Source organism: Coregonus clupeaformis, chromosome 31 (assembly GCF_020615455.1).
Source record: "Coregonus clupeaformis isolate EN_2021a chromosome 31, ASM2061545v1, whole genome shotgun sequence".
NCBI classification, from domain to species: domain Eukaryota; kingdom Metazoa; phylum Chordata; class Actinopteri; order Salmoniformes; family Salmonidae; genus Coregonus; species Coregonus clupeaformis.
Window position 1 is genome coordinate 14,812,461 of NC_059222.1, and position 14,805 is coordinate 14,827,265.

General features: G+C 42.6%; 1 protein-coding gene across 2 annotated transcripts in view; it reads left to right on the plus strand.

The window, feature by feature from the left end:
* The first annotated feature begins 282 nt into the window (after positions 1-282).
* The window catches only part of galnt2 (UDP-N-acetyl-alpha-D-galactosamine:polypeptide N-acetylgalactosaminyltransferase 2), a 98,742-nt gene continuing 84,219 nt past the window's right edge, over positions 283-14,805 (plus strand). For both annotated transcript variants that reach the window (XM_041858967.2, XM_041858968.2), the window contains exon 1: positions 283-493. In XM_041858967.2, the coding sequence (XP_041714901.1) occupies positions 398-493 (96 nt within the window). In that variant the 5' untranslated portion in view covers positions 283-397. The remainder of the gene's footprint in view (positions 494-14,805) is intronic.

Consider the following 14,805-nt stretch of genomic DNA (forward strand, 5'->3'; position numbering starts at 1 on the left):
TCTGCTGGCTACCACCTCATCGACACTGACCATGGAGGTAGGCTCCGCCTAATCTGTTACACAAACTGCTGGATCGTTTTAAAATCCGCTGCGACAATGTTGCAAACGCTCAAATAATACATTCTCTGATAAATCGCTACAATATTCTAAACAATGTTTATTCTGTCAGTCGAGAATGCATGGAGGAGCGTCTCAACACCCATCACTCCTCCTTCGATGGTGTCTCCACGGAGTGTGATTGGATTAGAGACGGTTACCCTTTCCCCTCTAACCCGGTGATTTTGGCTGTTTCCTGCTCTCTCTACTCGACTGGCAAAGCTGAACTGAACACAGCTCAGATACCGGACGCTTTAATCAAAGCCTATCAGACAATTATTTCACATTCAAACAGACAGCAATGCGAAGGAAATCGAGGATATTACTATGCTTCGCGGTCCTCTGGGTGCTTGGCATAGCATATTATTTCTATTCGGGAACAACGTTGAGTCGAAAGGTAGGTTTCCCCGACTATTTTCTGATCTTATTGAAAATTCATTAGAGCTCGCTTCCACGAGAATTCAGTCCAAGGAATGCTTTCAAGACAAAAGCGAAGCATGTTGTGTAGATTTTTAACATGGCTATTTTGATAGTGTGCTAATATTATGGAACGCACATTTTTATTGTATACCGTTCATAAATCTATTGTTTCCATGATCAGCTAGATCTTTTTATTTGCTTGAAAATAGGAATACAGCTATTGCATGCTTTGAACGTTGCTCTGTCTGGTAGCTAATCGTAGCGTAGTTTGATTAATCAGGCTGTAATACACAATTAATTGGTATATACAGCCTGAAGCTAATGCCTGCAAAATCGTCTAAATGTTCCTAACAAGCAATAATTTTGAATAAAATTACATTTAAAACTTACTCAACGGGTTGTCTTTGTGGTTTGTCCTTCAGTTGCTCGAAATTTGAGACAAAATGTCCCAAGTAAAGTATTGTTTAGCCGACTTCTCAGAGAGCGGGTAGGTAGGCTATATGGTTGGTTCTGCACCGATATAAAATTTGTTTTATATTGGATATTCGGTTTTCTTTCGTCAATAGGTAATGAACCAAGCTTGCCATGAAAATTGTATATTTAAACAGTAAGGCATGTGGTATATGGCCAATATACCAAGGCTAAGGGCTGTTCTTATGCAATGCAGAGTGCCTGGATACTGCCCTTAGCTGTGGTATATTTGCCATATATCACAAACCCCCGAGGTGCCTTATGGTTACCAACGTAATTAGAGCAGTAAAAATACATGTTTTGTTATACCCGTGGTATATGGTCTGATATACCACGGCTGTCAGCCAATCAGCATTCAGGGCTCGAACAGCACAGTTTATAATCTGTTTTAGAGGATAGTGGAGAACAATCCACACTTTTATTTTGGGGGATAGTAGATAAAAAAAATAAAAAGATTGTTCTCCATCATCCCCTGATTCCGGATATTCCATTTTCATTGTCATGGCATGCTTGGTTCATTAGCTATTGACGAGAGAACCGAATATCCAATATAAAACTAATTTGACCTCAGAACCAAACATATAACCTACCTACCTCTCTAAAAAGTTGGGTAAATAATACTTTCCTGTGGATATTTTGTCTCTTATTTTGAGCAGCTGAATGACAAACCGCACAGACAACCGGTAGAGTAAGTTTAAATGTAATTTTATTCAACATTCTGGCTTGTAAGGAACATTTACACGATTTTGCAGGCATTAGCTTCAGGCTGTACATAGCAATTATTTGTGTATTACAGCCTGACTAATCGTAGCCTATCCCTGCTTATCTATGGTCATATAATTACAAGTGAGGAATAGGCTATTGCATGTAGTTTATAACCTAAGTACGGTATAGCTCTCTCCCAAGCCTTTCACAGTTCTTTCTCTGTTACCGTTAATAAACAGGAATGAGGATGTCAAACATGTCACTTATGGTTAAGTTGTGCATTCAGCAAAGATATTAAAGTGGTGTATCATGTAACCAACCGCTGTGATAAAACCTGTCCCTTTTATCATTATTTGCTCTCCTCTTGTCAATGTGTGCTCTGTCATTTGGCCCCTTTCATTTGACATTAGGCTGATAGGTGGTGCAGCTAGATAAGGAAGCTATTGACATTCTGATTTGATTAACAAAGGCCCAGTCTCCACTAAAGGCAGTTATCAGTGAGTAGTTACCCATTTCCCTGGCGAGTACAAGGCAGAGGGACGCCTCAAGGCCAAATCACAAGGTACCGCTCAGGAACGACACCACTGTCATAAGCGCCCACGTTGGACTCAAATAGGGGTGATAGCAATGCTGCTGGTTTCCTGTCTGTTGGAAGGGGGCATCTGATGTAGGAATACCTGGGATAGGATAAAGTAATCCTTCTACCCCTCCCTTACCCCCAACCCCCAACCCCCCAAAAAAAAAGAAACACATTGTAAAGTGGTTATCCCACTGGCTATAAGGTGAATGCACCAATTTGTAAGTCGCTCTGGATAAGAGCGTCTGCTAAATTACGTAAATGTAAATGTCTGACTTTTGTTGTGGAGGGAGATGAGCCCACAACAGAATTAGGGCTGGGAATTGCCAGGGACCTCACGATACGATATTATCACGATACTTAGGTGCCGATACAGTGCCTTGCAAAAGTATTTATCCCCCTTCGCGTTTTTCCTATTTTGTTGCATTACAACCTATAATTTAAATGGATTTCTATTTGGATTTCATGTAATGGACATACACAAAATAGTCAAAATTGGTGAAGTGAAATGAAAAAAATAACTTGTTTTCAAGAAATTCAAAAAAAAAAAATAACGGAAAAGTGGTACGTGCATATGTATTCACCCCCTTTGCTATGAAGCCCCTAAATAAGATCTGGTGCAACCAATTACCTTCAGAAGTCACATAATTAGTTAAATAAAGTTCACCTGTGTGCAATCTAAGTGTCACATGATCTGTCACATGATCTCAGTGTATATATACACCTGTTCTGAAAGGCCCCAGAGTCTGCAACACCACTAGGCAAGGGGCACCACCAAGCAAGCGGCACCATGAAGACCAAGGGGCTCTCCAAACAGGTCAGGGACAAAGTTGTGGAGAAGTACAGATCAGGGTTGGGTTATAAAAAATTATCCGAAACTTTGAACATCCCACGGAGCACCATTAAATCCATTATTAAAAAATGGAAAGAATATGGCACCACAACAAACCTGCCAAGAGAGGGCCGCCCACCAAAACTCACGGACCAGGCAAGGAGGGCATTAATCAGAGAGAATCAGAGAGGCAACAAAGAGACCAAAGATAACCCTGAAGGAGCTGCAAAGCTCCACAGCGGAGATTGGAGTATCTGTCCATAGGACCAAAAGGCATGTGGGAGACTCCCCAAACATATGGAAGAAGGTGCTCTGGTCAGATGAGACTACAATTGAGCTTTTTGGCCATCAAGGAAAACGCTATGTCTGGCGCAAACCCAACACCTCTCATCATCCCGAGAACACCATCCCCACAGTGAAGCATGGTGGTGGCAGCATCATGCTGTGGGAATGTTTTTCATCGACAGGGACTGGGAAACTGGCCAGAATTGAAGGAATGATGGATGGCGCTAAATACAGGGAAATTCTTGAGGGAAACCTGTTTCAGTCTTCTAGAGATTTGAGACTGGGACGGAGGTTCACCTTCCAGCAGGACAATGACCCTAAGCATACTGCTAAAGCAACACTTGAGTGGTTTAAGGGAAAACATTTCAATGTCTTGGAATGGCCTAGTCAAAGCCCAGACCTCAATCCAATTGAGAATCTGTTGTATGACTTAAAGATTGCTGTACACCAGCGGAACCCATCCAACTTGAAGGAGCTGGAGCAGTTTTGCCTTGAAGAATGGGCAAAATCCCAGTGGCTAGATGTACCAAGCTTATAGAGACATTCCCCAAGATACTTGCAGCTGTAATTGCTGCAAAAGGGGGCTCTACAAAGTATTGCCTTTGGGTGGGGGGTGTTTCACAAAAAAAAATATTTTGCATCTTCAAAGTGGTAGGCATGTTGTGTAAATCAAATGATACAAACCCCCCAAAAATCCATTTTAATTCCAGATTGTAAGGCAGCAAAATAGGAAAAATGCCAAGGGAGGTGAATACTTTCGCAAGCCTCTGTATATGATATGTATTACGATTCTATATGTTTAGCGATTCGATACTGTGATTTTATTGTGATTCGATGTTCCAAACATATTTCTCACCATATGTCTGCTGCACAGAGATGAGAGAGCCATGAAAAAACGAGTTTTGATCAGTCATGGAAAGAAAAGTGCTGAAAACAAATTTGCTCCCAATTTTTTTTAAAGAAAATGGAGAACAAGCTATGAAGGAAAAATACTGGAGTTTTGGTGCATGTACAGCAAACTAGCACTACTGTCAAAACGATACAATATATTGTCAAACATAATATCCCGATATGTACAGGGCCTTCAGAAAGTATTCATACTCCTTGACTTATTCCACATGTTGTGTTACAGCCTGAATTCAAAATTGATTAAATTGATATTTTTTCTCATCCATCTACACACAATACCCCATAATGACAAAGTGAAAACATGTTTTTAGAAATGTTTGCAAATGTATTGAAAATAAATACAGAAATATCTAATTTATATATAATTATTCAACCACCTGAGTCAATGCATGTTAGAATCACCTTTGGCAGGGATTACAGCTGTGAGTCTTTCTGGGTAAAAGGTGCTGCATTGTCAATCCAACATCTGCATTGGCCATGCAGCATTTATGGTGATACGGCCTCTGCAGAAGTCAGGGCATTCATACTTCTTGTGCTTCAAGGAAGGCACATGGCGATGCAGTACGGAGCTCAATTTGGCCTCTGCCTGCCTCTGGAGGCTCGGCAATTGCGTCACACCCTCCATATGGATCCTCCGACCAAATTAACGGATCAAGCATAAATTGGCTTTTAGTCTCTAAGAGCTTTGCACATCTGGATTGTGCAACTTTTGCCCATTTATTCTTTTAGAAATTCTACAAGCTCTGTCAAATTGGTTGTTGATCTTTGCTAGACAACCATTTTCAAGTCTTGCCATAGATTTTCAAGTAGATTTAAGTCAAAACTGTAACTTGGCCACTCAGGAACATTCTCTGTCTTCTTGGTAACCAACTCCAGTGTAGAGTTGGCATTGTGTTTTAGGTTATTGTCCTGCTGGAAGGTGAATTCATCTCCCAGTGTCTGGTGGAAAGCAGACTGAACCAGGTTTTCCTCTAGGATTCTGTCTGTGCTTAGCTCCATTCCGTTTTCTTTTTTATCCCCAGTCCTTAACGATTACAAGCAACCCCATAACATGATGCAGCCACTTGAAAATATGGAGAGTGGTAGTTAGTAATGTGTTGTATTGGATTTGCCCCAAACATTTCTTGCAGTATTACTTTAGTGCCTTGTTGCAAACAGGATGCATGTTTTAAAATTGTTTTATTCTGTACAGGCTTCCTTCTTTTCAGCCTGACAATTAGGTTAGTATTGTGGAGTAACTACAATGTTGTAGATCCATCCTTAGTTTTATACTATCACAGCCATTAAACTCTGTTTTAAAGTCACCATTAGCCTCATGGTGAAATCTCTGAGCAGTTTCCTTCCTCTCCGGCAACTGAGTTAGGAAGGACGCCTTTATCTTTGAAGTGACTGGGTGTATTGATACACCATCCAAAGTGCAATAATAACTTCACCATGCTCAAAGGGATATTCAATGTCTGCTATTTTTATTTTTACCCATCTACCAATAGGTGCCCTTTTTTGCGAGGCATTGGAAAACCTCCCTGCTCTTTGTGGTTGAATCGGGGTTAGTAATTCACTGCTTGACTGAGGGACCTTACAGATCATTGTCTGTGTGGGGTACAGAGAACACTATTATTGCACACAGTGAGTCCATGCGACTTGTTAACCAAATATTTAATCTTGAATTTATTTAGGCTTGCCAGAACAAAGGAGTTTAATTATTATTGACTCAAGACATTTCAGCTTTTCATTTGTAATGAATTTGTAAAAAAAAATTGATAAACAATTCCACTTTGACATTATGGGGTTTTGTATGTAGGCCAGTGACCCAAAAAATCTAAATTCAATCAATTTTAAATTCAGGCTGTAACACAACAAAATGTGGAAAAAGTCAAGGGGAGTGAATACTTTCTGAAGGCACTGTAACTATCAGTTCTTTCCCCCCATCACTAAACAGAATGCACTTTCATTGTATTTCTATCCATATGTAAGACAGGCTAAGTCTGCATCTTAGTTTGAATTTACATACAGTCATGTGTGCATAAATTTTTACGTAAGTCGCTTTGGATAAAAGCGTCTGCTAAATGGCTTATTATTATTATTATAATTTAATTGTGTGATATGGAATATACAGCAGATAGGCTTCTAACTGTATGACAGCTCAAAAGGCCTCTTTAACCATTGTAATTGAATTTTATTTATTGCTCTCCACCAAGGAAATTCTTGTTTACAGACATACATTTTACACAAACAAACATCACCCAGACATTTACAGTTCCAACCCTACAGTTTCACTGTGAAGATGCCAGATAAACTTAACATGGAGAGAGTGGCTGCCTTGAACTGACTGAGGAAACTATACACTGAGAGGCCTAAAATTAGGCCTATGTAGTCATGGCAGGTTTGAGATCCTCAATGTAAGCAGCCATGTCAGATGATGGATGCGTTCCCCAACCTCCCACTTGATTCTATTGGGAGCTGCTGCGGCTTGGTGAGAATGCGCTCACTGGATGTGTATGGTAACCAGATTGTCAGCTTTTATCTCTTGCTCCGATGTGTTTGATCTGATTTCCGCTCTGCAACACAATTACTGACAAACTGATTGTTCTGCTTTTGCTCAGTGGCCAACAGTGTAGCTGCGCCCACGAGTGTAAAGAAGGGCCATGCTGTCCTTCCTCAGCTTTTGTAATCAAAGTTCTCTTTGGAATTTATTCATTTGCATTAAGAAGTGTAAATTAAAAAGTTCAAGTGTTTTTGAAGCAAAGGTAGAGAATTTCTTAATGTGTACGCGTACGCACAGCAGCGTTCTAGAATATTGGACCGTAGGCTTTCATACTTTTCTCCGCAGCTCATGCAATTTCTCCATCCGTCAATACATTAAAATGAAAAGAGGACTCATACCGGAGTCACGTTCATTGGGAATGGTGGGAGGTGCGCATTTGGGTTGTGCATCCCCGTCCCCTGCGGATGGTGGTCTGAGCCGCGTAGCTATGTCACAAAGTGACGCCGGACTATCGCATCTGTGGACTATGATTTATGCTTCACAGAGAGCATCATAACTGATAATCTTCAGGTAAAAAAGAAATCTGCAGTTTTTTTTTTTTACTTTGAACAGGATACTGGATGTTTGATTTGCTAGAATAATTGTCATATCATATTTGCACAAGTATTCAGACCCTTTACTCAGTACTTTGTAGAAGCACCTTTGGCAGCAATTGCAGCCTTGAGTCTTCTTGGGTATGACGCTACAAGCTTGGCACACCTGTATTTGGGGAGTTTCTCCAATTCTTCTCTGCAGATCCTCTCAAGCTCTGTCAGGTTGGATGGGGAGTGTTGATGCACAGCTATTTTCAGGTCTTTCCAGAGATGTTCGATCGGGTTCAAGCCTGGGCTCTGGCTGGGACACTCAAGGACATTCAGAGACTTGTCCCGAAGCCACTCCTGCGTTGTCTTTGCTGTGTGCTTAGGGTTGTTGTCCTGTTGGAAGGTGAACCTTCGCCCCCAGTCTGAGGCTCTAGAGCAGGTTTTCATCAAGGATCTCTCTGTACTTTGCTTAGTTCATCTTTCCCTCGATCCTGACTAGTCTCCCAGTCCCTGCCGCTGAAAAATATCCCCACAGCATGATGCTGCCACCACCATGCTTCACCGTAGGGATGGTGCCAGGTTTCCTCCAGACATGACGCTTGGCATTCAGGCCAAAGAGTTCAATCTTGGTTTCATTAGACCAGATAATCTTGTTTCTCATGGTCTGAGTCTTTAGCTGCCTTTTGGCAAACTCCAAGTGGGCTGTCGTGCCTTTTATTGAGGAATGGCTTCCGTCTGGCCATTCTACCATAAAGGCCTGATTGGTGGAGTGCTGCAGAGATGGGAGAACCTTCCAGAATCACAACCATCTCCACAGAGGAACTCTGGAGCTCTGTCAGAGTGACCATTGGGTTCTTGGTCAACTCCCTGACCAAGGCCCTTCTCCCCCGATTGCTCAGTTTGGCCGGGTGGCCAGCTCTAGGAAGAGTCTTGGTGGTTCCAAACTTCTTCCATTTAAGAATGATTGATGCCACTGTGTTCCTGGGGACCTTCAATGCTGTAGACATTTTTTGATACCCTTCCTCAGATCTGTGCCGCGACACAATCCTGTCTCGGAGCGCTACGGACAATTCCGTTTTAGAGGCTGTATCGTAACAAAATGTGGATAAGGTCAAGGGGCCTGAATACTTTCCGAATGCACTGTATGCATTCCTTTTGCCCAGGTGGGTGAGGGCATTGTGCAGTTCTATGGCGATTGCGTCGTCTGTGGATCTGTTGGGGCAGTATGCGAATTGGAGAGGGTTGAGTGTATTGGAGAGGGAGGAGGTGATATGATCTTTGACTAGCCTGTCGAAGCACTTCATGGTGACGGAAGTGAGTGCTACAGGTCAGTAGTCATTCAGTTCAGTTACTTTCCCTTTCTTGGGCACAGGGATGATAGTGGACATATTTAAGCAGGTGGGGATAACAGCCTGAGATTGCAAATATCAGGAAACACAACAGCTAGCTGGTCTGCACATGCTCTGACGGCGTGGTTAGGGATGGCGTCTAGGCCTGCAACCTTGCGAGGGTTAACACGCTTGAATAACTTACATACGTCCTCTGTGGAGACCGTAAGCACATAGCCCTCATTGTCCTCATGGGCTCTCTTTGGCAGCTCAGAGTAATTATGCTCCAAGTGTGAGAAACAGCAGTTTAGCTTGTTCGGTAGGGCGGCGTTGGTGTCCACGACGTGACTGGCTTTCTTTTTGTAATCCATGATCGTTAGAAGCCCCTGCCACATACACCTCATGTCCGACCCCCGCTGAATTGCTCCTCCACTTTGTCCCTATACTTGTCTCGCCATCTTGATCGATCTGCGTAGGTCTCATTTGTGATGTTTAACCATACAATTGTCCCCAGTCACCTTGCCATGTTTTATAAGCAGCATCTCTCTCCTTCAGTGTCCCGACAAGGCTGCCATCAGTCCATGGTTTTGGATTTGGGTAAGTTTTGAAAGACCCCATCAGTATTACATCATATATGTATTTTTTGATGAATCCGGTGACTGAGTCTGCGTATTCGTTGATGTTATCCCCAGAAGCGCCCCGGAACGTATTCCAGTCCATTTAATCAAAACAGTCTTGGGAGTATGGATTCTGATTGGTCAGACCAGCGTTGTACACACCTGACCACCGGAACTTCCCTCTTGAGTCTTTGTTTGTAGGCGGGGAGGAGCAAAATTAAGTCGTGCTCAGATTTGCCGAAAGGAGGACTGGAGAGGGCCTTATACCCTTGCAGAAAAGGCATGTAGCAGTGGTCAAGAGTGGAATTTCCGCGAGTTGGACAGTCAATGGGTTCATAGTAATTCGGTATCACGGACCTGAAATTACTTTAATTTAAGTCCCCCGCGACATAGAACGCTGCCATACTTATTTGTTTGAAAACTGAACATGTCTTACCAAAGTAGCCTCACCAAAATCCAACCAAATGCGCATGCAGTTATTTTATAAAGACTTCCATATGCCATTGAAACCAGTAGCCTGTTTTTCTCATGTTCTTTTGGTTTTCAAATCAACTTTCTTTCATTGTCCAGTAGCCAAAGGCACACTCCTAGTCATATTAGCAACCCATGCTAGTTGTTGCATATTTTGAGCTCCCCTCTTTCTAAATTTTGAACATATATTTTCATCTCAGTCACATGAAACCGCTCACAATGGTGTTTTTCCCGCTAATTGCATTATGGAACTAACATTCGCTCGTAGCCTATTGCCTTGTGAGCGTTGCTATGCTTATAATGTAAAGAAATACTAGTTTATCAGCATTTTATGCTAAACGTTCTGATCTGTTGCATGAGCCTCATTGCTTTTTAATGTTTTCTTTGGATGCAGCCTAGGCCTACTGGTTGTATGAATTTGGGATCTATTGTCCCACAACTGTCCCAGAGTCTGTTTGGAATAGGCTATTTCGTTCTCTCACAGAACGACAAGCTGACCGATAGAATAGGTAAACTTTTCTACTATGGGGGATAGTAGATTGACATAAGCTAGTGATTTTGCAGTTCGTTACTTGGCTGAGGAAAATAACATGTGGGCAGTTATTCTAACATAGGCAGCGCGTGGATTTCAATTTTGGGGAAACTCATTTTAATAAAGCATTCCATGCATCCTTGTATTTGCAGACTTATGTAAGAGAGCCTACTATTCCTAATGTGATGATTAGATTGGATAGTCATAATTTAGGCTAATAATATAACTCAATCACTGTTCGCAAAAAGTATATTCAATGCAGCACGTAGTGGCTTAGAGGAGGCTATAGGCTATATCAGATAGTCTAAAATGTTTCCCCCTTTCTTTGCACAGGAAAATGTTGGCCTTTTATAAACATATTTCATGCAATTCTACGACACTTTATATGACTGGAGACATTATCAGAATATTTTTCTATATGACAAAAATTACTATGTGGCCTACTCTGCTAACACTGACAAATGTATTAGGCCTACGAAAAGGGGAGGCACAAATACAATATGACGTCCATCTAACCTGGAGGAGGAAATTATTTTCCAAAAACAAACAAAAGTGGCACTGACCCAATGATAAAGACAGTGAATATGCTTACTTACCGGGGATAAGTATAGAATTTTGATAACTAAAAGACGGATTGGAGTCTTTTCATCGTCTTCTCTTTACAGCAATAGCCATTTGTTTTCCAAACTGTTTTTCTGCAATTGTATTTTTAAATATTGCGATATGCCTTGCTGGGTCTCTTTTTGAGTTGCGACTGTTAGTGAATTACAATCATTGATTTGGTATTTGCTGTGTGCTCTGCCCAAATTGTGGGCCGTTCTGACTGTAGGCTATGCGATTTAAAACTATCTAGTTTTATTTTATTTTAATGAATCTAATTATCCTCTGTGGCCAAATCATGCTTTCTGGTGTAGTAGCCTATTTTGAATGATTTTATGCATTTCTGTATAGACAGGAGTAAGCTAATTAGGCTATATAATTTTGGCAATTTAATTCAATTTACTTTAGGGAAAGCCTTGCTTCCCCTAGCCTTATGGACGCGTATTCTAACATCTTCAAATTGCTCATCGGAGTTCGGTAAGAATGATGCACGCCGTTGCATCAGAGTTGCTTGTTTAAATGAATTACCATAAACTAAATGTGATTTCTGTCATTCTGAGATCCGTGGGTGGATGCCCTAATCAGGTTACGCAACCAATGCATATGGGTCCGGTAAATTAAAATACTGCCGGTCAAACGGAAACCCTGGGCGGGATATGCACAGTTGTGGTGATAGTCCCTGAGAACTCTCTCGGAAGGTAAAAAGGGCAACATTTGATGACCAAGTATTCCAACTCAGGAGAGCAGAAGCTCGCAAGTTCCTGTACATTTCCCCTATTGCACCGCTTGTTATTGGTCATGAAGCAGGAACCACCGCCTTTGTTCTTGCCTGAGAGAGCCCGCTTCCTATCCGCTTGATGAACTGTAAAACCTGCTGGTTTTATATAATCCGTTTGGATGTCGGAGGAAAGCAAAGTCTCAGAAAAACGGATAACTACTTTGTTGCAGTATGAGTATGTTGTATAATCTGATGTCCCTCTGGAAGGAGATCCTCGAGTTTGTCAAGTTTATTCACTAATGATTGAACATTGGCGAGTAGTATGCTCGCTAATGGAGGATGGGTCGCCCGGCGTCTCAATCTCACAAAGACCCCTCCACGTCTGCCTTTCCGTCGGCATCTTCGTTTCATTCTCTCCGGTAGGACTCCCAGGCTACCCGGCGCCTCACTGAAGAGGCTAGACCATTGTTCCGCCATCTCCGGGAATTCAGGAAGGTCGGTTGGATGGTGAGTACCCAGCGATTCATATTCCAATAGTTCTACCCGGGTGTATGAAGTAATGCACGAAACAAATGGAGTAAGAACATTAGAGTAAAACACAAGAAAAAGTAGAAACCTGCAAAGTTTTGTAGGAGCTCGAGGCGAGGCTACCTTTGTTCGTTGGCGACATCTTGCCAGAACATAATCTAGGACCTCAGCCACCAGAGACAGTGCCTGTTCTCCCCCCTTCTATCATTCAGAAGCGGGCAGTATAGGAGCATCATGGCAAAAACCCTGTCCCCACCCTCCAAAGGACATTTACAGTGTCATTGTTACAGCAACCCTCTTTTTGACCTGCACTGTTGGAGCTTTTCACTGTACCCTGCAATTACATGTGCATGTGACTAATAAAGGGCACACTGGACCACTGTTTTTTGTAGGTTGTTTGTGTACTTTTCTTTATCTGATATGTGTTGCTCTTATCTGCTTATAGGCTAAGCCATACAAATGGACCTGGTTTGGAGCTGCAAAATCTGGACCCCTACAAATCATCTGGGCTAGACAATCTGGACCCTTTCTTTCTAAAACTAGCCGCCGAGATTGTCGCAACCCCTATTACTAGCCTGTTCAACCTCTCTTTCGTAACGTCTGAGATCCCCAGAGATTGGAAAGCTGCTGCGGTCATCCCCCTCTTCAAAGGGGGTGACACTCTAGATCCAAACTGTTACAGACCTATATCCATCCTGCCCTGCCTTTCGAACGTTTTTGAAAGCCAAGTTAACAAACAGATCACCGACCATTTCGAATCCCACCGTACCTTCTCCGCTATGCAATCCGGTTTCCGAGCTGGTCATGGGTGCACCTCAGCCACGCTCAAGGTCCTAAACGATATTATAACCGCGATTGATAATAGACAGCACTGTGCAGCCGTCTTCATCGACCTGGCCAAGGCTTTCGACTCTGTCAACCACCGCATTCTTATTGGCAGACTAAATAGCCTTGGTTTCTCAAATGACTGCCTTGCCTGGTTCACCAACTACTTCTCAGATAGAGTTCAATGTGTCAAATCGGACGGCCTGTTGTCTGGACCTATGGCAGTCTCTATGGGGGTGCCACAGGGTTCAATTCTTGGGCTGACTCTTTTTCTCTGTGTATATCAATGATGTCGCTCTTGCTGCTGGTGACTCTCAGATCCACCTCTACGCAGACGACACCATTTTGTATACATCTGGCCCTTCATTGGACACTGTGTTAACAAACCTCCAAACGAGCTTCAATGCCATACAACACTCCTTCCGTAGCCTCCAACTGCTCTTAAACACTAGTAAAACTAAATGCATGCTCTTCAATCGAACGCTGCTGGCACCCGCCCACCCGACTAGAATCACTACTCTCGACGGGTCTGACCTAGAGTATGTGGACAACTACAAATACCTAGGTGTCTGGTTAGACTGTAAACTCTCCTTCCAGACTCACATTAAGAATCTCCAATCCAAAGTTAAATCTAGAATCGGCTTCCTATTTCGCAACAAAGCCTCCTTCACTCATGCTGCCAAACATGCCCTCGTAAAACTGACTATCCTACCGATCCTTGACTTTGGCGATGTCATTTACAAAATAGCCTCCAACACTCTACTCAGCAAATTGGATGTAGTCTATCACAGTGCCATCTGTTTTGTCACCAAAGCCCCATATACTACCCACCACTGTGACCTGTACGCTCTTGTTGGCTGGTCCTCACTACATATTCGTCGCCAAACCCACTGCCTCCAGGCCATCTATAAATCACTGCTAGGCAAATCCCCGCCTTATCTTAGCACATTGGTCTCCATAGCAACACCCACCTGTAGTATGCGCTCCAGCAGGCATACAGTGGGGAGAACAAGTATTTGATACACTGCCGATTCTGCAGGTTTTCCTACTTACAAAGCATGTAGAGGTCTGTAATTTTAATCATAGGTACACTTCAACTGTGAGAGACGGAATCTAAAACAAAAATCCAGAAAATCACATTGTATGATTTTAAGTAATTCATTTTCATTTTATTGCATGACATAAGTATTTGATACATCAGAAAAGCAGAACGTAATATTTGGTACAGAAACCTTTGTTTGCAATTACAGAGATCATACGTTTCCTGTAGGTCTTGACCAGGTTTGCACACACTGCAGCAGGGATTTTGGCCCACTCCTCCATACAGACCTTCTCCAGATCCTTCAGGTTTCGTGGCTGTCGCTGGGCAATACGGACTTTCAGCTCCCTCCAAAGATTTTCTATTGGGTTCAGGACTGGAGACTGGCTAGGCCACTCCAGGACCTTGAGATGTTTCTTACGGAGCCACTCCTTAGTTGCCCTGGCTGTGTGTTTCGGGTCGTTGTCATGCTGGAAGACCCAGCCACGACCCATCTTCAATGCTCTTACTGAGGGAAGGAAGTTGTTGGCCAAGATCTCGCACAGCTCTCTGGTCTTGGCCATTGTGGCGAGGTTGGAGTCTGTTTGATTGAGTGTGTGGACAGGTGTCTTTTATACAGGTAACGAGTTCAAACAGGTTCAGTTAATACAGGTAATGAGTGGAGAACAGGAGGGCTTCTTAAAGAAAAACTAACAGGTCTGTGAGAGCCGGAATTCTTACTGGTTGGTAGGTGATCAAATACTTATGTCATGCAATAACATGCAAATTAATTACTTAAAAATCATA